At 39.9% G+C, this 21,667-nt stretch overlaps 1 protein-coding gene and 2 long non-coding RNA genes across 3 annotated transcripts; all 3 read right to left on the bottom strand.

Moving 5' to 3' along the window:
- Positions 1-7,032: 7,032 nt before the first annotated feature.
- On the bottom strand, positions 7,033-7,418 carry LOC138126802 (uncharacterized). Its single transcript, XR_011157967.1, has 2 exons — positions 7,327-7,418; positions 7,033-7,258 (listed from the first exon to the last, which is right to left on the bottom strand). It is a non-coding gene; the product is annotated as an uncharacterized lncRNA (long non-coding RNA).
- A 1,992-nt stretch (positions 7,419-9,410) lies between these two features.
- Positions 9,411-10,245, bottom strand: LOC138126586 (uncharacterized). Its single transcript, XM_069042379.1, has 2 exons — positions 9,487-10,245; positions 9,411-9,443 (listed from the first exon to the last, which is right to left on the bottom strand). Exons 1-2 carry the CDS (start codon positions 10,243-10,245, stop codon positions 9,411-9,413), a joined length of 792 nt encoding a protein of 263 aa, XP_068898480.1.
- A 9,767-nt stretch (positions 10,246-20,012) lies between these two features.
- LOC138126315 (uncharacterized) lies at positions 20,013-21,665 on the bottom strand. Its single transcript, XR_011157748.1, has 2 exons — positions 20,826-21,665; positions 20,013-20,761 (listed from the first exon to the last, which is right to left on the bottom strand). It is a non-coding gene; the product is annotated as an uncharacterized lncRNA (long non-coding RNA).
- Positions 21,666-21,667: the final 2 nt, after the last annotated feature.

Raw genomic sequence — 21,667 nt, 5'->3', positions numbered from 1 at the left:
TGTTCCGAGAGGCCGCCCAGTACGTCCGGAAATGTCCGTCGTGCCAACGGTACAAGACGCCGCAGCAGCAACCGCCGGGGAAGATGTACCCGACACCAAACCGGCAGCCATGGGAGACAGTCAGCACCGACCTGGTGGGCCCTCTCCCTCGCTCCAGCCGAGGAAACTGCTACGTCGTCGTCATGCAAGACCGGTTCACCAAGTGGGTGCAGTGTCGAGCCGTCCGGAAAGCCACCGCCCGAGCGGTCACATAAGCACTCTACGAGGAGGTCATCACCCGATTCGGATGTCCAGTGACGGTGATCTCAGACAATGGGACACAGTACTCAGGCACAACGTTTCGCACCCTCCTCCAGGAACTTGGAATTACACATCGGCTGACACCGCCATACACGCCCCAGGCAAACCCCGTGGAAAGGACGAACAAAACGCTGAAGACCATGGTGGCCCAGTTCTGCGAGGCCGATCAAAAGAAGTGGGACGCCCGTCTTCCGGAGCTGATGTTCGCCCTCAACACCTCACGCCACGAGTCTACCAAGTACACGCCAGCGATGCTGAACTTTGGCCGCGAACTTGTGGTACCCAACGCCGTCCACCGCCCTGCACCCGGAAATGCCGCCGCCGATCCGCCCGCCAACACCGCCGCCGACGAGGTCAAAGAAGCCGACGACGCCGTTCACCACTCCGAGAGACTTCGCTTGCTGAAGGACACCTTCGAGCTCGTCCGGGTGAACTTAGCACGCGCCTTTGCGAAACAGAGCAAGTATTACAACCTTCGTCACCGGGAGTGGCGTTGTCACCTAGGAGACCGCGTTCTCAAACGGGACCACCCTCTGTCATCCGGTGCCAAAGGTTTCGCGGCGAAACTAGCCCCAAAATACTCCGGCCCATACACCATCACGAAAGTCCTCTCTCCAGTGGTGTACAACCTTCAATCCCCATCCGGACAGAAGATCCTCCGGGCTCACATAAAAGACCTGAAGCCATACCAACTGCCCGACCCTCCAGCTGATATTGCCAACATTTTGCAGGATGCCAAATCAACGGTTGCCACCGCCGCCAAGCGGTCTGCCGAGCGTCCGCCAGCAGCTAAGCCGAAGACTGGCCGGCCAGGCCGCCCTCCTGAACGCAGCACGGCGGGCAGCCCTCAAGATCCGGGAGCGGTTCCGACGAGCACCGCGGAATCCCCAGGAAGGAAGGACGGAGACCCGGACCACCCGGAACGTCCGGAGCGCGCCTGCTCCGCCACAGCCGGACCCGACGCCAGTGGGCTTAACTGCCAACGGGGAAGCCTCCTCGCTCCCGCCGACCGCAACCCCATCGACCTGGACGCCTCCGTGGCACTCAACCTGGGCCACCGCCGCCCCAGCCGCAACCACCGTAGTCGGCATCACGGCGTTGCCTACACAGGCGAACTGTCAACCCGCCGCCCCGCCCGTGCCGACACCGGAGGACCGCCGAAGACACCCACCGTGTCCCCGAGGGACGCACCCCCGACAGCCCCGCCGCCGAAGAATGAGGCGAGCGCCCACGGGGGAACGCGTGCTCCGGTATGTCCGGCCCGATGGGACCCCACTGGCAGCCGGAAGCCGGACCGCGAACCCGGAACCCGCCGCCCACCGCCGTTGAAGCCCGGACACCACCGGCAACAAGAAGACACCTTTAATTTAACAAGATTTTCCAAGAAACCGTTTTAATTTTCGAGAGACCGCCCTTTTATTTAACCTTTTTTTTCCAAGAAACCGTTTTGATTTTTTTTTCTTTTCTCTTTTCAAGAAACCGTCCTTATTTTAATTTTCCAAGAAACCGAGAAGACTGATTTGTACCTGAAGAATAGATGTTTTAATTTTGTACACCGCCGTTTCAATGACCTTCCCCCCCCCCCCAGGAAGCCGGAAATCAGGCCGTACCTGAGGGGGGAGCCGAGGAAGGTGGAAGAAGACTTCCGTTTCAAGTTTCACCAACCCGAGAGAACCCGATTCCCAGTCAGCCGTCTCAACCTGGATCACCGCCGACGCAAGGAAGGAGCCACCGAACGAAAAGCCCGCCGGAGAAGAAAACCCCGCCGTCCGACCCCGCCCCACCGGGAGGAAGAACCCTCAGAAGGAGCGACGCTGCGCGACCCTCCTTTTCCGAAGAAGGAGGGGTGTGTAACGAAGTTACTTAGGAAACGCTCCCGGTGGCGGAAAAATTCCGTTCTTTCTCCGAGCCGGGCCAGAAAATTAGCGCGGAGCCGACTACCTCAACCGTGTCCACCAAACTTGTCGGGATGACAATGTTATGACAATGCTATATTATTATTTAAATTACCTCACCTTTCAATATCAAAAAAATAAACACTATAATATAAACGATTACAATAATACGCCGGATGCCGAAACGATACCCTCACATGTGAGTTGACAGTTTTCACACTAAAGCTGGTACAAATTTATAAACTGCAATGTAACTAAAATTCTCCAAAAAATTCACGAAAAATTAGATCTGGTTCTATTTGACAATTTATTCATCAATTTATTGTCGTCAATTTATTCCCGACAATTTTGTGTATTACACGCAACAATAAATTCAAGGTTGTAACGAAGTTACTTAGGAAACGCTCCCGGTGGCGGAAAAATTCCGTTCTTTCTCCGAGCCGGGCCAGAAAATTAGCGCGGAGCCGACTACCTCAACCGTGTCCACCGAATCCGCCCCGGAACCCGTGTTTCTTCCGGCCGACAATACCCGGACTCCGCGCTGAACAGAGCTCCCCCACCGCCACAGCCGCGAGTCAACGGCCGCGCGCAGCCATCGAGGCAATAAAAGGCCCGCGCAGAGCCTGCAGAGCTCATTCCGATTCCGACTCGATTTCCGATTCCGATTCCAATTCCATTCCGAGCACCTTCCGACTCCTAGCACCAGCTCCGAACCGGCTCCCAATACACCTCCGACTCCGCTTCCGACCCCCGACTTCCGACCCGTTCGCTCCCCTAGTGAGCGAACCAGGTCATCCCCTGTTTCCGGCCCGTTCGCTCCCCTAGTGAGCGAACCAGGTCATCCCGCTCATCCTGTGTTTCCGGCCCGTTCGCTCCCCTAGTGAGCGAACCAGGTCATCCCCTGTTTCCGGCCCGTTCGCTCCCCTAGTGAGCGAACCAGGTCATCCCGCTCATCCCCTGTTTCCGGCCCGTTCGCTCCCCTAGTGAGCGAACCAGGTCATCCCGCTCATCCCTTGTCTCCGGCCCGTTCGCTCCCCTAGTGAGCGAACCAGGCCTCCCCCAATCCCCCCCGGATCCCGTCGCACCCCCGCAGCCCCGTCACTCCCCGACCGGTCCTCTCGCTACGCCGCCAAGAGGAAGCACGCCGCCAAGAGGAAGTTCCAGGGCCGACCGACGTAAGTACGAACACCCTCTTATCTTCCTTGCCGCCGAGGACATCCCCCAGGTCACGGGCACCATCCCCGGAGGATCTCGCCTTCACCAAGTGGTCCCCCTTGTACATAGTGGAAATAAAGGTTTTGCGACGACTGTTTGTTTGTTTGTTTGCCCCCTTACCCCGCGCCCTGACAGCTGACCCCTGGACACCGTCACTCCGCAGAGCTACCCCGGCCGTGTGGCGTCCCACCACAGCCGAAAAAAGGGACTGGCGCTCGAGGCATACCGCGACCGACCGGCGTCAAATTGCATCCCGTGACGTCACCACCGGAAGTGATCGTCACAAGGTCAAAAAATTCATCAATTTCTTTGACCGTGTAAAACAAGCATTAATTTTTGTGCGGATTTCTGCAATTCTGGAGGACTACACCCTATGTCACAAGCGGACATTTTGTATGTTAAAAAAAAAAACTGAGCAAATGCAAATTTGGTGTGACACTTGTGTAATGTTAATATACCGGGTGATTTTAAATGATTGTAACTTTTTTTCTTAAGTTGGGAACATTTTTCATAAATTATTTTGGTAAACTTGATACCTTAATCAACACATTGGAGTACGTAGTTCATTTGGACATTTTATGTAACGTGCGATCAATTAAAAAAAAAATCGAGTTACTTGGATTGTGCAATTCTGATGCTTTGATTGGTTCAAATCACCATTTTCACCTGTTCTGATTTTTTTTATTTGATCGCACGGTATTAATAAATTGTGTCAAATAGGCGAGAACGCCTATGTTTATGTCAACTATCACATTAAAAAGAAGAATAACCAACAATAATATTACCAACCTATGAAAAAAAGTCCGGTATAAATAAACGATAATATTATGGATGTAGGTTTTAACTTAACCCTCCACCACCCGGCGGCACGGCAATTTTGCCGGAGTACATACACTATTACGGATATTACTATCAAGTAATAGTGCAGTGCTTCTCAACATAATTACCGGCGTCTCGCCTCCGCATTTTGACTTTGTTGTGTATTATGTTCTGTGTCAATGTTAAGGAATTTCCTCACGATATGACATGAGTATAATAATATACCTTTTTGAATTTCAACTACCAATGTGTTCCCTAAATCGAGAATTTTTAAATTTTTAAAAAGAGATTGCGGTACTATTCCCGTTGCTGAAATTATAAGTGGTAAAATCGAAATTTTTTCTAAACTCCAAAGATTTCTCATAGCAACGGAGAGCTCTAGATATTTATTAATTTTTGTGTTATACCGGTGTCCCAGAACTGCCGCATGATATTTTAATAACCTATTCTGGAGTGAAAATTAAGACTAAATTTGAAAGAATAAATGTCGAGGGCTGTTTTGTCACCGATGAGGATTTTCACCGGCGAATGTACTTTATTTGAGTCGGGAAATTGAAACTCGCTTTGCGCTGGTATTTGTTTATTTTCTGAACTACCGTCTGATCTGACTGAGTGCTGGGCTCGTAGTTAATTTCTCAACCTCAACCTACCCTGTGGACCCAGGTAAAGTACGCGCAGGTACCTTCCCCTGCTCCGGGTAGGGTGAGTGAACGCTTTCACTTTTTCCCTAATTCTAACGGTAAAACATAATTGTTTAATCCTAAGAGTAAACATGGTCCTCTTTCAATAAATGTACATCCTACTCTAACTTAACTAAACTATAACTAAAAACAAAACAAAAAATGCAATCGTAATTAATTGTTCAAAATCACAGTTAAACTAACCTACACTTAACTAAACTAAAACTGACAGCGTCTATGGACCACTAGCACTGCGAAGCACTTTTTTCGCGGCACTGTGTGTTGTTCGTGGCACATCACTCATTTGCTGGAAGCACACACACTTTTGTGATGGGGCGTTTGAGGACCCCCGCCGCTGTTTTGATGGTGACAACGCGAACGTGGCCATCCGTTCCAGGGTGGGTCATAATGATGCGTCCCATTCGTCAGGTCACTGGAGGAGTGTTGTCTTCGCGAATGATCACAAGATCATTGATGGTCACATCTGGGGTGCTCCTTTTCCATTTTCTACGATGTTGTAAATGGCCTAGATACTCCTTGGACAACCGCTTCCAGAAGTGTTGCTGCGCCTGTGAGACTCGTTGCCACCGGAACAATCTGTTGGTGGCGGTGAAGGTGGTGTCCTGTTCCGGGATCGCGTTCAAGGGAGCTCCGGTGAGGAAATGGCCGGGAGTCAAAGGGTTCAGGTCATTTGGGTCAGATGACAATGGTGTTAAAGGACGCGATTTGAGACAGGCCTCGATCTGGGTTAATAGTGTCTGCATTTCTTCAAATGAAAACAACGCATTGCCAGCTACACGTTTTAAATGATGTTTAGCTGACTTGACCGCGGATTCCCAGAGACCCCCCATATGAGGTGCGGACGGTACCCTACTTTTTGCGCACAAAATATTGACTGATATTTTGCAGTCAGGTTGAATTGTCCGAATGTAAATAACTCCACCGTAGGCCTTTTCGGAAGCGTCCGCAAAGCCGTGCACTTCCGTCGTAACCGATGGATGGTTGAAAATGTACCGCGGAATCTCGAATTGATTTATGAGGTGCAACTCTTGTCGCCACTCATTCCAGGTAGAGTGCAATACCGTCGGAACGCTTTCATCCCAGCCCAATTTTAGCGACCACAATTCCTGCATCAGCATTTTTGCTTTCACTGGACTTAACAGACCTAAAGGATCGAAAATTTGCGACGAAATTGAAAGTATTGACCTTTTCGTGACTTTCTTTGTTGCTCTAAGATGACTTGAATAACGAAAGCAATCACGATTGGTGTCCCATAAGAGGCCTAATGTTTTTGATTCCGTAGTTTTGCGTTCTAATGGAACCAATGAGTCTCCTGCAGTGTTATCAAGTAGAATTTCTGGCGAATTTGATGCCCATTTTGATAGTCCAAAACATCCACGTTTTAGTATTGTGACTAAATCGTTGCGTAATTGGATCGTTTCTTGTAACGTGTTCGCTCCTGTTAACACGTCGTCGACGTAAAAATCCTCGTGTATTGTTTCCGATGTTTTACTATGTTTTTGACATTCCGCGTCCGCTAACATTTTAATACATTTGATTGCAGCATACGGAGACGATGTTAATCCGTACGTAACCGTATTTAATTTGTAAATACCGAGTGGTTTCGCGGGATCATCACGCCAGAGAATTTGTTGGTACCGTCTGTCATCAGGGTGAATGAGAATCTGACGATACATTTTGCATATGTCTGCCGAAAATGCGTATTTAAATGTTCGGAATTTGATCAAGATCGGAAAAATGTCGTTTAGTATTTTGGGCCCTGCTTCTAGCGTTTCATTCAAACTGACTCCTGTCGAGGTTCTCGCGGATCCGTCGAAAACTACGCGAATCTTGTCGGCGGTGCCGTCGCTTTTGAATACCGCGTGATGAGGGAGGAAACATCTGGATGAATCGTCAATAACGTTTTGAATGGTACCCGTCAATGTCATATGGCCTAACGGTCATAGACGAGTTCCTCCCAACGGTCAGTTTACACCACAGGTGGTCGGTACTTAGCTGTTATCTGTAGACGAGTTGCTCCCGCTTATTGTCGAAGGATTAAGGAAGGCGACAGGTATATTTTTACATTTTTGAGTGCAAGATAAAGGAAAACTTACTAAATATTAAAATAAAATCTTTACTTTCAGGAATATTATTACAACATAGGTTTATCACGATAAGAAATTATTTGTACAAAATTTATTCTATGGAGTATTCCATTCTCACAATTTTCTATTAATTTTTGTAATGTCTCTTTTTTGTTTCTTACGTCGTTTCTCAACTTTTTCATTCCTCTGTTTGCAGATTGAATTTTGCTATACGTATATGTTTGAAAACTAATAAGTACATCTAAAAAAGCAAAAATGGAAGGATGGCTAGAATAAAAATTATTTTTTAAATGTGCAGATCATAATTACCACCCCTGCAATGCAGTCTAATCCCCAACCCTTCACTACCTGCATCCAAGATTAGGATATTTTGGGTACCGGGAGGAACTCGTCTCCGCCGGGCCTAACTGGATGTACTCGTTCATGAATTGCCCGTAGTAAAGTTTTACTTCAGGTATCTTTGAAAAGTTCCGCTCTAATGCCATAAACCGTTTCTCTGCGATTTTTAGAGAGGTACCTAACTTTGAGACTTTGTCATTGAAAGTGAGTCTTACTTGGAATCTGCCGTCCTTTGTTCGAGTCACGTTTTCTTCAAAATTCTTTTCATGTAATTTCTCAATTTTAGTGCGGGGTTTATTGCTGTCATTGTACCCTTCTAACAACCAAAATTTCTCTACTTGCTTTTCAAGTGCCGCCGACGCGCTTGCATTCATATTACACAGGATGTTTTTATGACGGTCGCTGTCGGAAATTGTACTTGGACCTCCAATAATCCACCCGAATACCGTTTTCTGAAAGATCGGACCGGTATTTACTTTCTGCTTTGATTTGACCGACGCATAGTGTTTTCCAGAATATTTCGGCGCCTATCAAGAGGTCGATGGGTCTCGAAACATTGAATTCCTCATCTGCTAAGCGAATATTCTTGGGAATGCCAACATCTTTCCGGTGTTGGTAATTTCGCCACCAAGCATCATTACGAGATTAAGATACGGGTAAATTCACCACCACCGTTTAATGGCATGCTAAGCCTACCGGTAATTTCGCCACTGTACTTCCCGGAATTAATCTACACCTACCTGTCCATAAGGACGACGCCGGCGGACGGCTGACATAAATATTTCTGTATCTGAGAGTCTGAGACAGGAAAACAAGTAAATGCATGTATATGGAAAAACAATTTATTATTTAAGATTAATTCTTGTAAATAAAATTGTTATTTTTAAGAATTAATCTTTCCATTGTAATCTCATTATTATGTCGTTTTATCACATTATTTATAAATTTTTGTCTGTCTCTGACATGCTTATTATGAATTTTTGCTACCAAATGTAGACTTTGTATTTTCACATAAGTGTCTATTTGAAATTCTTTTAGTTTTTCTAAAAACACAAATAAAGTTGGGTCAGGTGTCAGGTACCTAGTTACTTAAATTCACCTGTATTGGGTATGACCCTCAATAAAAATGTATTGAAAAATATTGGTGGCGAAATTACCGATGGGATTTTACTCAACGGGGATGCGCAAAAGATTAAGGTAATTACTGGTGGCGAGATTACCTGTCCCCCATCTTTCTTTGAAAATGAATTTGACGGAATGTTTTGTGTGATTGTTTTGGAGACAAGACAATGCAATTTTTCTTTGTAAGACGTGGCCAATGAATGTATTTCCACGTCTACCGAGTTTTTGATTGTTGAAATTGACTTTTCAAAACCCGTAACGGATAAGTTGATTGATTGCATCGCAAGACCTAGCCGTTTACAGGTAGATTGTAAAATGAAATTTGACTGCGAACCGGCGTCTAGAAGAGCACGACACGGCTGCAGATTACCAAAACGATCTCGGACATTCACGATGACCGTTGACAACAGAACTTCGGATTGGGTTTTGCTTTGGTTGCAATTAATAACGGACGGTTGTGGCTCCGTGGTTACGCGTGTCGGAACGTACGGATGCAGCAACGTGTTATGTTTCTGGTGGCATAACTTGCAACTCGCTGATTTGCAGTCCTTGGCCTCATGTGATGGGCGCAAGTAATTTTTGCAGTTTCATCCGTTTCACCTGTGACTCGCGATCCGCGATATGTAATCTTAGAAAGCCCGGACAATTGTAGAGTGAATGTGACTTTTCGCAGAAATAACAAGAAAAATTGACCTTGTTGTCTTGCACGGCAAAACTTTTTGTTAAATTTTTGTTTCCTGCCTTTTGATCATTATCCTTTGTCGTTGGGACCGTTTTCGAAAGATTCTTGTTAATTTCGAGGGCTTCTAATAAATTACACCGTTGCGTCAAGTGAGTTATTATCTGCGCTTTCGATGGAGGCTCTGTTGTTTTGAGGGATTCTTCCCATTTGTGGCGTGATAAGGAATCTAACCGCGATGTGATTATGTGAATCAATAGCGGATCCCATGAAGTGGTGTTGATGTCTAACGAATTTAGAGCATCAAGATTCGTGTTTACCGTGTTTACCAAAAGTCTCAGAGAACGCGCTGAATCTTTTGAAACTTGCGAAAGATTGAAGAGATTGTTGACGTGGTGCTGAACGATCAGCCGTTTGTTCTCGAATTGATTCCTTAGTGAAGATAAGGCGGTCTCGTAGTTTTCTGCCGAAATCGGTAGTGCTTGTATAACTTCGAGAGCCTCCCCGCGTAAACAGTTGCGTAATTGATGGAGTTTTTCCAAATTTCGGTTCTGGTAACGCGGGTCATCATGCACTAAAGCGCGAAACGTGTTAAAAAATGGTAACCATTCCGTATAATGTCCTGAGAACGGTTTTATATCGATCGGTGCCAATTGAAGTAGGCTACTAATTGGACCTCGATTGGTCACATCACCCGTTGTATGTGATCTGCTTGTTGCCGCGATAGAACTGTTTGACTTGTTAACCGCGTCTTCGAGAGCCGCATAAAGATCGTAATACGAATCTTCGAAGTTTTGCCTGTTGTTCTCGTGCTCTAACTCATTGACTTGATCGTCGACTGCCTCTATCTCTGTTTGCACGTTGTCAAACTGTACTTTAATATTGGCGAAATCGCGAAGCCGAACTTGTATAGCGGAACTACTAGCACCGCCATTCTTCTCAAACCAATTTCTTACCCGACCTAATGAACTTACGATTCGTTCTCGCTTCGACAGTAACATGATTAACTGCGAATTTATTGAATTGTCCTGACCCTCAACATCGTCAAGATGAGGGTTCTCGTGGGTTTGCGAACGCGTGAGTACCATGATTATTGATGATTTTTGAAATTGATTCAAAAAACGTGTAACTGACGAGCTACCTAACAGTAGAATTGACCTAACATGAAATGCAGACTCGTAGCCCAAATTGAGGATTGCCTCGAATGCGTATGGGAAAGTGAAAAATGAGGAAAATTGGAGCTCACTTGCCTTAATGTGTTGCGATGTTCTCGACTTCTGGTTCCTGAAGACGCTGAATTCCCTGGTGGTTGAATGCGTGGAGTCGCTGCTGTGTGCTTTTGCCCGTGAGTTCTGGACACGACCACTTTTCTTGATTGATTCACTTGTTGGATTGACGATACACTACCGAATCCTCACTTGTTGGATTGACGATACGCTACCGAATCCGGTTCGAAGGACCAATGTTTTGTCACCGATGAGGATTTTCACCGGCGAATGTACTTTATTTGAGTCGGGAAATTGAAACTCGCTTTGCGCTGGTATTTGTTTATTTTCTGAACTACCGTCTGATCTGACTGAGTGCTGGGCGCGTAGTTAAGGCTGTTGCCTAGTGGTTGGCCAAGCAATGGTAAAGCGCGCTAAACGGATTCTAATTATTTTTCCACAGTTTTATGTTTGAAGCTATGGTGACTATATTTTTTGTTAAACATTAACGTATTTCACAGGGCTACTGTCTCAGTTTTTTGAAAAATCGCTTCATTCTTTTAAAAAAAATTAATAACGTTTTTCAGTAATTCTCCTTATTTTTGCTCAATTTTTCATTTAGAGACTATTTAAAAAGTGCATTGGATTCAGAAGAACGTATCTCATTGGGCTACTGTCTCAGTTTTTGGAAAAACAAATTAGATTGGAAGCAAAGAAATAAACAAAAGCCTCAACAAAACGCGTAAAATTCCGTTATTAGGCAGTCCACTATACTTCTCAACTACCTGGAGGTCGTAAACTCGGGTTGACATAATCACTACTTAACGCCCGCAATGCAACTTTTGTTGGGAAGATACTTGCACTGGGCTCACGGGAACACCCTCGGGGCAGGCCCGGCGTGCCGCGATGGTCAACTTATGAATCCCATTTTTAAAATATACCTGAAAGGAGATGGCCGGATTGCCGCGGTGCGGTATCATAACCTTTTTATCTTTTTAACAAAGTAAACCAATCACTAATTCTAATAATAGCGAGTAATTAAAATACCTAATACCTACATATAACACTTTTTTTAATCGAGCACCAATTATACAGGTGTCCAAAAAAAAAGACGAGTCCATAGCTCCCTTATTTATCGGACGATTTTAATTATCTATACACCAAATTAATTTGTTGTGAGTAGGCTACAAAATGGCCTACTAAATTCACGTAAAGCCCTAACGACTTCAAGGTTAAACTGTCAAATATTTTTTGTCTTTTTCACTTTTCAATATCAGATTTGATGTATAAAAATAAAACAGCCCGTTAGGTGTTGCTTAGTGACACTTTTCGGCTCTGATATTGTTATTATAACTTACTTGCCGGACTCAAATTGATGATGCAATTGAACATCTACCGGATAGTATGAAATAAAAATTTAAACTATGTACCGGGTGTCCCATCACTTATGACAAGCACGAAAATGACTTTAAAACTAAATTATATTTATATTAAAGTATTATAGATGCATAAATACTGTTCACCGCCACAAAAATTGGGTATTACTTTTTTGTTAAAATTAATTACCTAGGTACAGCAGTCAAAAAACTATCACTTTAAAAATTAAATTTTGTTCGATGCAGTTCAAATTTGGTACACGTTATGAAACCATAATACATAGAGAAATAAAATCCGTGATTAGAATTTAATAAAAATGTTTTGATGTAAAGATATTTGGTTTATTTAATTTGGGGCGTTTTACTTTATGAAAATGGATTGGAAAAAATTAAATTAAGAAACCTAAGTTAAAATAGGTATATCATCTAATTATTATTAACCTAAAAACTAAATAATCTCAGAATGTGACACTCAAACTTTTCTGTTCCCATCCATTCCAATATCGAACCCGGTATCGGTCGTTTGGGCCAAACTACCTGCGTCTAGTAACGTCGAGTAAACGGCCAAGCTGTAGGTAATTAGTTGTTCTCAGTAACGATTGAATATAGAATATTAAAACCCCTACTAATTTATACAGAAACTATAATTTTTTCCAATAAATGTCTTATTGATTCTGACAGAGTTCTAAGTAATTTTCTGCAATTGGAGAAAAGTTGTAAGTATTATAGTGGCGGCCGGGGAAAATGAGAATGACTTAAATCACTCTGGGCTGTATTCAAATAAAACTGTAATGGTTATCATTATAAAGATTTACGATAGGGCCAAATTTTTGCCTGTCACCACCTGCAAACAAAACCCTTCTTAAATCGTTCCTTCTAAGAACACAGGTATTCAAAGAAATCGGCCCCTGTCGTAAATCTTTATAATGATAACCATTACAGATTTATTTAAATACAGCCCATAGTAATTTAAGTCATTCCCATTTTCCCCGGCCGCCACTATATCCGATAACAGGTTTTTTTTAATGGAAATGATTTGTACATACAGGTAATGAAAACGGGCGCTATTGTAATCCTACCTTTCTTACGCTAAATAATCCCTAGGATTACGAAAATAAGATTCAATCTCTGAACTCTGAAGTTATGGTCCAATTTTTACCCTTTTGGGATGACGTCACGATTTCCTTTCTCGCTTTCTCTTTATTGAAACAACAGGAACAAACAAAAAAATGCGATGCCTTTATTTATTATTGATTACTTGTGGTTATTTTATGCTCTTGTCAATTTGACATTTTTTTATTTTTCACTTATTAGTTATGTTATTAGATACATTGATTACAATCGTAAACTTTCGAAGCAATTGTCAACAAAATTGAAATTTGATAGTTATTTTTGATCAGTCCAAATTTATTTCTGATCCTAGAGTCCAATTATTACCCATTTGCGATGACGTCATTATTTAGTAACTTCACGTATGTTTGAGCTAGAATCAGAAACTAATTTGAATTGATCATAAATAACTATAAGGTTAGGTATTAAAACGATTGTAGTCGCAAGCCATACCCATGTTATGAAATTTTCTGACAACTGCTTCGAAAGGTTATGTTTGTAATCAATGTAATAAGTGAAAGAAATTAAAAATTGTCAAATTGACAGGAACATAATAAGTAACCAGCAATAAATAAACATACTACATATTCCGGACAAAAAATGTTGTCCACCTTTTTCCTATCATTTCACAAAAATTTGGTGTAGTTTAAGCTTTATTGTCATTATGATTGACGTTTGCAAATGAAAATTTGAAATTAATTACTGTCACCCATAAAAACATAAATTATAGACATAATTTGATTGACACATGTCAACATGTGAAGCGAGGTTATTCGTTCCTAAAGGTCGCTTTATAGCATATGTGAGTGGAATGACAGTGGACGAAATTTTTTGTCCGCCATTGCACCGCTATTTTGTTTTTTACTCTTTCTGTCGTTTCAATAGAGAGAAAGCGAGGAAGGAAATTCGTGACGTCATCGCAAATGGGTAAAAATTGGACTCTAATAACTATTTTTGCGTTAAAATTTGATTAATAGTGTCAGTTGTTTGACGTTTATTAGCTATACTCAATTTCATATAAATGTGCATCTAAGCAAGCCATGAAAATCTGATTTTCTGTTGGTAGTAAAGCTAAAGTTAGTGACTTTAACTTTCAAAGTTGACTTTTGTAATGTAACTAAATTAAAGGTGCTTTTACAAATGCACAGCTCACTTGATGAACATTTATATGAAATCAATTATAAAGATAGCAGAGATACGAAAAATCTGACACTGTCAAAGTCATAGCCTTTACATTTGTATTAATCATTGTCCGTTATTTTCTTCAAAAGAATTTTCTGCAAGTAAGAGATTCAACCACTAAAGTGCACAGATAAATACATCCAAACTACAAGAAATAAGAAAATCTAAAATTTGCCAACAAATTTGTTCACAATACGAAGATTTAATGCTCTTGTAAAATGCTAATTTTATGACTGACGGGTCTCGAGAGGGTACCTGCTGCAGTGTTTGACCAATCCAAGAATTCTGAATACTTCTGCAACTTGAACTACACCTCGCCCAAAAGTTTTATTACTGTGCAACAGCCTTAATCTTTCAACCTACCCTGTGGACCCAGGTAAAGTACGCGCAGGTACCTCCCCCTGCTCCGGGTAGGGTGAGTGAACGCTTTCACTTTTTCCCTAATTCTAACGGTAAAACATAATTGTTTAATCCTAAGAGTAAACAAGGGTCGTAGGGTATTTAAATGGTAAACTATTGAAAATAACCAATCATGTGAAGCTTTTTTCAACCTGTTTTAAGGTATATTAAGTAATTCGACTAGTTGCTAGGAAACAACTTACATTTACTTTTTTCAAAATTATTACAGTGTGGAATAAAATGATTTACATCTAGCTACCTTTGGAATTTTTGCACAGATAAATTTTCCTGTACCGCTCTACTTTTTTTTCGAAATGCCGAACTATTAGTTCTGTCAATAAATGTCACCAATCGAATTGACAATTGTTACAATTTACTAAATTGAATTAACAAACGTTGGTGGCCACTTTCAGCACTAGCTGTGACTTGCTTTTGTTAGCTTCTTTTTAATTTCAATCTCAACTTTGCATTCATATCATCCCTTCGCAATAAATCACATTTGGAATTTGGATATATATTTTGAGGTTAGGCTTTCTTTTTTTTTGTAGAGCGGCATTTCGTATTTTTACAAGGGTAATGCAAAGGTAACTAGATGTAAATCATTTTATTCCACACTGTATAAATTTAGCTGGTCCACTGTACTTGACAGAAATGAAGTGTCAATGTGACATTATTTTTATAATAGCTGCGTTGAGGCACGTCACCCTAAGATGAAAGCGTAAATGTTGAGCTGACAAACGTTAGTACACTCCTTGAAACTAGGGAAAAATATTGAGGTTCATGTTTGATTGGAATAATACCTTAACAAAAGCTGGTTTTTAAGCAGAGTAAAACAGAAAAGCAATATTGTTTTGATTTTTTAGAATTAAAAAAAATAGCTATTTGTGCAATAAGTTAGAAAAACTCGACGCGTTTTTAATCTCGACTTCGTCTCGATTAAAAATCCCGCATCTCGTAAGGAAAAAACACTTTTCCTACGAATTGCACACATGATTTTTTCTACTGGAGTTTGGAAGATACATAAAATTTGGATATTTTTAATATACTATTAATTATTTCTAAATTAAAAAGCGAAATCAAAATTGTTCTGCTTTCGTTACCATAGAGAAACAATTTATTAATGAAAAATTGTGAAGGCGTTTAAGCTTTTTTCTAATTTTGACATATAAAGTGACACTTTTCAAAATTAATTGATGTTTGGAAACGTCACACTTTTCGTAACTGGTTACGAAAAGTAAAATATTTCCTAACTGGTTAGGAAAAATTTATTGTATCACCAGTTGACACTGTCATATTTTTTGTTTTTAAGCAAAATAACCGTGCCTACTTACCTACTTGATATTTTAACACAATAATAATTTATTATTAATGAATTTCATTACTTCGTTTAACGTTTGAAGAAACTTTTTTTTGTCAAAATTAGAAAAAATCTTGTATGTAACACGTTTGGAAATGCAATTTTGTGTAACTCCTGTGATTTTGCGGGATCTCGCTGCGCTCGTCCCGCAAATATTCCACTCGTTACACAAAATAACGCATTTCCTAACTGGTTACATAAATAGCTATTGTCTCAATTAAATACCAGCTTTTACGTTACGTATCCCAGGAGACGACCAAAATTGAACTTTTAGTGTTGAAATATTATTTCCGCCCATAGTAGGAAATTTTTCACTTTTCCTAACTCAAATTAGTATTACAATGTTGAAGTTTTCCAAACTCTAGTAGAAAAAGTTTAATAAGCAATCAAAAACCATAACAGTTAACAATTCGTAGATACTCTTATAATAATTGCTCAAAATGACCTCCACCAATCTATATATTAATACGTGAAGGAAAACCTTTGTACCCCTTTTTAAGCAAATTGCGCGCACGGAGGAGTATGAGATTTGGCATAGTTAAAGTTTATGTGGAGAAGGAGTGCAGAAAGATAAAATTTATGTATAATATACAGGGAGTCTCCAAAAAAAGAGACAAATCCATAGCTCCCTTATTTATCGGAAGATTTTAATTATCCACACACCAATTTAAATGGTTGTGAATAAGCTACAAAATGGTGTACTAAATTCATGTAAAACCCAAAGTGCTTCAACGTTAAACTGTAAAAATATTTTTTTCAAATACGAACACATACTTTTTTTTTTGTAATTCTGATAGAGATTTTTATTCTGAAAACAACAATGTATGACATGTGTAACCTAATATAAGAAAAAAATTTAAAAAAAATAACACTACATTAACATTTTGAAACAAATGAAGAGCATGAGAAGCTATCAAAATTCATTGCGTTACAATGTAATAAATTATCCAAATTAAGTTATTTGGAAAAACAAATGACAAATATGTAATAACATTTGGGATTGCACGTACAGAGCGCAGTTTAAGCATCGACGATATAGTAGTATTAAAAAAAAAGTGTTAAAAAAATTATGTGTTCGCATTTAAAAAAAAAAATTTTTTTTTAACAATTTAGCCCTGAACCCCTTGGACCTAAATGTGAATTTATTAGGGCTTTTTGTGACCTACTTAGAGCCATTTAATTTAGTGTATAAATAATTAAAATCCTCCGATAAATAAAGGAGTTATAGGCTCATCTTCTTTTTCGGGGACACCTGTGTGTTACAAATATCAAAACATTCATTGTTTACGTTCATACACTGTAAAAAATTTGCGGAATAAATGCGGAGTGAATTTGGAGCGAATGCAGAGTGGATGATTTGTAATTGTAAGAGAGAGTTTATTTAGATTGTTCATAAAAAAAACTCTTCCGAGTGAAATACAAAATTCTTTGACTCTATTAGTGGTTTGCCACCACATAAGTTGGTATTGAAAGTTAATTGCACGTTTTACTGATCGGAAACTTAAATACAAAGGAAGCATTAGTCTTTGATTGCGAAGTTTTAACTGGAACCGAGTACAAAAAGAGAATTTAATTCCACGTATAAATTTAACATATTTAGGTACTATTTTACCATTTAATTTTCAAAGAAGTCAGTTTCCAATTATACCTGCATTTGCGATGACAATAAATAAGTCTCAAAAACAAACATTAGAAAAAATTGCAATTTTATTGAGGCAGCCAGTTTTCAATTGTAGGTACATACGTCGCAGCAAGTAGAGTTCGATCATTCAATGGTTAGAGATTTTATATTTCCGAACATAACGGCCAAGGGCATTTAGCAAACGATGAAATTTTATTTTAAGTTCAATGGACATTTAATTTTTTTCTGCCCGGTTTTTTTGTTTCAAAAAAAAAATAGGTATAAAAAATACGAAACACGTGTTCTTTATTTCATTTTTCATTTTTTGTATTAATTTTTTATTTCAGTTTTATATAATTTGAAAAAGATGGGCAAATTAACTATGTAGCCTTGGTGAAACCTGGCCAGTATAGCAATAAAAAACCTAAGGAATTGTCAAAAAACGCGTTATTGTTTTTAAATATGGCATAGCTAAACTATACCTCATTTTCCCTATCGTTCGTATTTTTCACATAACTCGCAAATAAGTGCATAATGACGTATTTGCAAAACGCTCGCAGCTGACGTAATAGAACAAAATTCACAAAAATTATATGCGATAATTATTATAGAGGTATACTCTGAAAAAAAAATCTCAGTAACGTTCAAACTTAAAAATTTAATGAAAACGGTCGAATTTCAAACTTTTGTACCCCTTTTTAAGCAAATTGCGCACACGGAGGGTTGTGAAATTTGGCATAGTTAAAGTTTATGTGGAGAGGGAGTGCAGAAAGATAAAATTTATGTATAATATACAGGGCGTCCCCAAAAAAAGAGACAAATCCATAGCTCCCTTATTTATCGGCCGATTTTAATTATCTATACACCAAATTAAATGGTTGTGAATAAGCTATAAAATGGCCTACTAAATTTACGTAAAACGCAAAGTGCTTCAAGGTTAAACTGTCAAAATATTTTTTTCAAATACGGACATATACTTTTTTTTTACTAATTCTGATAGAGATTTTTATTCTGAAAACAACAATGTATGACATGTGTAACCTCATATAAGAATTTTTTTTTTTAATAACACTACATTTTGAAACAAATGACGAGCACCAAGCGAGTAGCTATCAAAATTCATTGCGTTACAGTGTAATAATGTAATGTAATTAAGTTTGTTGGAAAAACAAATGACAAATATGTAATAACATTTGGGATTGCACGTACAGAGCGCAGTTTAAGCATCGACGATATGTAGTAGAATTTTTTAACTTTTTTTTGGTTTTTGGGTAAGTACACCGCCCGGTTTTTTTGAACGAAACACGTGTTCTTTATTTCATTTTTCATTTTTTGTATTAATTTTTTATTTCAATTTTATTTAATTTGAAAAAGATAGGCAAATTAACTGTGTAGCTTTGGCGAAACCTGGCCACTATAGCAATAAAAAAACCTAACAAAATCTCAAAAAACGCGTTATTGATTTTTAAATATGGCATAGCCAAACTACGAGTATATCTCATTTTTCCTATCGTTCGTATTTTTCAAATATGTAACTCGAAAATTAGTGCATAATGACGTATTTGTAAACGCTCGCAGCTGACGTAATAGTACAAAATTCAAAAAAATTATATGCAATAATTATAGAGGTATACTCTTTGATAAAAAAAAAAACCTCAGTAACATTCAAACTTAAAAATTTAATGAAAACGGTCGAATTTCGACCGCTGGGCGACCTCTAGTTTGAATAAAAAGGCGTGCTCGTCTTATTAAGCTTGCTTGGGCGCCTTGAATCATTTGAGGTGTAATTGTTGCCAAAGCTTCATGCAATCTATCATCCAGTTGTTCTAAAGAGTTCACCGGTTCACGATAAACATAGTTTTTCATGTAACCCCACAAAAAATAGTATAAAGGTGTGAGGTCAGGCGACCTAGTCGGCCAATTTATTGGCCCGCCACGTCCTATCCAAGAATCAGGATATCTTCTATCAAGGACTTGTTGAGCTTGAGTTGTATAATGCACTGAAGTACCATCCTGTTGAAACCAGGGATGTGCCAAGAATTGCAATGGCACATCATCTAGAAGATCAGGCAGTTCATTATTAAGAAAATTGGCATAGACTTCACCATTTAATCTTGGAGGAAATTCAAACGGACCAACCTGAAACTCTACAGTCGATACTTTATCTGATAATTGTTTGGTTATCAACACTTGACAATGAATCTCCTAAAATCCCAGCTCACAGATTGATGCTAAACCGATGTTGAAATGCATTAATATGAATTGCATGTGGATTTTCTTCTGCCCATACATGATAATTATGAATGTTATATGTTCCGTTTCTTGAGAAAAAACATTCATCCGTAAATAATTCACAGAACTGCACTCTGAAAGGAAGATCTTCAGGCAAGAGATTCTGTACACGTGTATAATGATAAGCGTGTTGTCGATTATCCTTTAGAATCCGCTGTGTTGTGCTTTTTGAAATGTCTGACATACTAGCGACGCTTCTAATACTTTTTGCGCGATTGTACTCTATTTGGTTGTTTACCACGTCTGTTTCCAAGATGGTAAGCTCTGTTTACTCGTTGCTAACGATAAACTCGATGGTAAGTAATTTTTGGTGTTCTAGAACGGTAAGTAAAGTTTATTCAAAATTAATCGATTATTATAATAATTTTTATGTAGACAGAAGTTGAAGACAAGATGTGGGGGCACTTTCTGGAAACTCATAAAGCTCTTGTAGTCGGCTTTCCTTGGCGCTGCAATGAAATAGCATTAGCAAACTTGCCGCGACATTGGCATTGTCAAAATTTTCATACCCCGCATTTTCCTTGTCTTCTTGATTAGGTACACATTGAGGTTGTTGATTTCGAAAATAATTCTTCATTTATGTAGACAGAAGTTGAAGACAAGATGTTAGCACTTTCTGGAAACTCACACGGCTCTTGTAGTCGGCTTTCCTTGCTGCTGCAATGAAATAGCATTAGCAAACTTGCCGCGACATTGGCATTGTCAAAATTTTCATACCCCGCATTTTCCTTGTCTTCTTGATTACAAATTGAGATCGTTGATTTCGAAAATAATTCTTCATTTATGTAGACAGAAGTTGAAGACAAGATGTTAGCACTTTCTGGAAACTCACACGGCTCTTGTAGTCGGCTTTCCTTGCTGCTGCAATGAAATAGCATTAGCAAACTTGCCGCGACATTAGAATTGTCAAAATGTTCATACCCCGGATTTTCCTTGTCTTCTTGATTTCATATTGAGTTCGCTGGTTTCGAAAATTCTTGATTTATGTAGACAGAAGTTGAAGACAAGATGTTAGCACTTTCTGGAAACTCACACGGCTCTTGTGGTCGGCATTCCTTGCCGCTGCAATGAAATAATATTAGCGAACTTGCCGCGACATTAGTATTATCAAAATTTTCATAGATACCACAAATTTTCCTTGTCTTCTTAATTACACGTTGAGGTCGTTAGTTTCAAAAATTCTTTATTTGTGACGCACCCCACATTCAAAGTTTCTTCTATAATATCCACTTCGTTTTCGGAATCACTAATATCACTCATTTTACTGCTTGTTTTTCAACACAACTGGCGATATTTGCGCACAAAAACTGCAATGGCGGTAGTTGTTTGCAGGTTGCCTTAGAAACGCGATACAAAAATCGACATTGTGGCAACACGATGTGAAAGGCGTCGTATCGCATTGCATTCTAGTTAGGAATGTTTTGTAATAAATATTCAATCGCGCAAAAAATCTCATAAGCATGACGAACGTTAATGACAATGTACGGATCTCAGACAATATTGGAGTCGTCGCAAGCTCCTCCTCCAAACAATTGTCTTCGATCCGTACATTGTCATTACCGTTCTTTATACTTAATATACTATAACGTTCTGTCTTCCTCAAAAGTCTGAAGAACAGCCTCTTCATTTTATGGAGTGCGAGCCTCTCGTGTAACACCACCAACTCCTTTAGTTTGAGGTACTAAATTCCCCGTATTCGTAGCGCGATTCACCAAACGCAAAAATACATTTGCAGGAAGACGTGCAGCATAAGCTTTTACGGCTGCGTAAGCACTTTCACCACATGCTCCATAAACTATGAGCATATCATAGTACTTTGCAGCGGTAAACATTTTCAAAACTGTTCACTTTTTGATTTTAAGAAAAAATATTACTGTCAAAATGACGTTAAGAAATGTCATACTGTATTTATTATTCGATTACAGCGGACCAAATAATTCAAAGAATTTTATCCTATTATGAAAATCC

This window comes from Tenebrio molitor, chromosome 3 (assembly GCF_963966145.1).
Source record: "Tenebrio molitor chromosome 3, icTenMoli1.1, whole genome shotgun sequence".
Taxonomy (NCBI): Eukaryota; Metazoa; Arthropoda; class Insecta; order Coleoptera; family Tenebrionidae; genus Tenebrio; species Tenebrio molitor.
This window is presented reverse-complemented; position numbering and strand designations above follow the sequence as displayed.

Excerpts from the sequence above, each read along its gene's own strand:
- LOC138126586 (XM_069042379.1), bottom strand. The coding sequence starts at position 10,245 with ATGGTACTCACGCGTTCGCAAACCCACGAGAACCCTCATCTTGACGAT. Across the intron at positions 9,444-9,486 it reads CGCGTTCTCTGAGACTTTTG|ACATCAACACCACTTCATGG; the intron begins GTAAACACGGTA and ends TAAATTCGTTAG.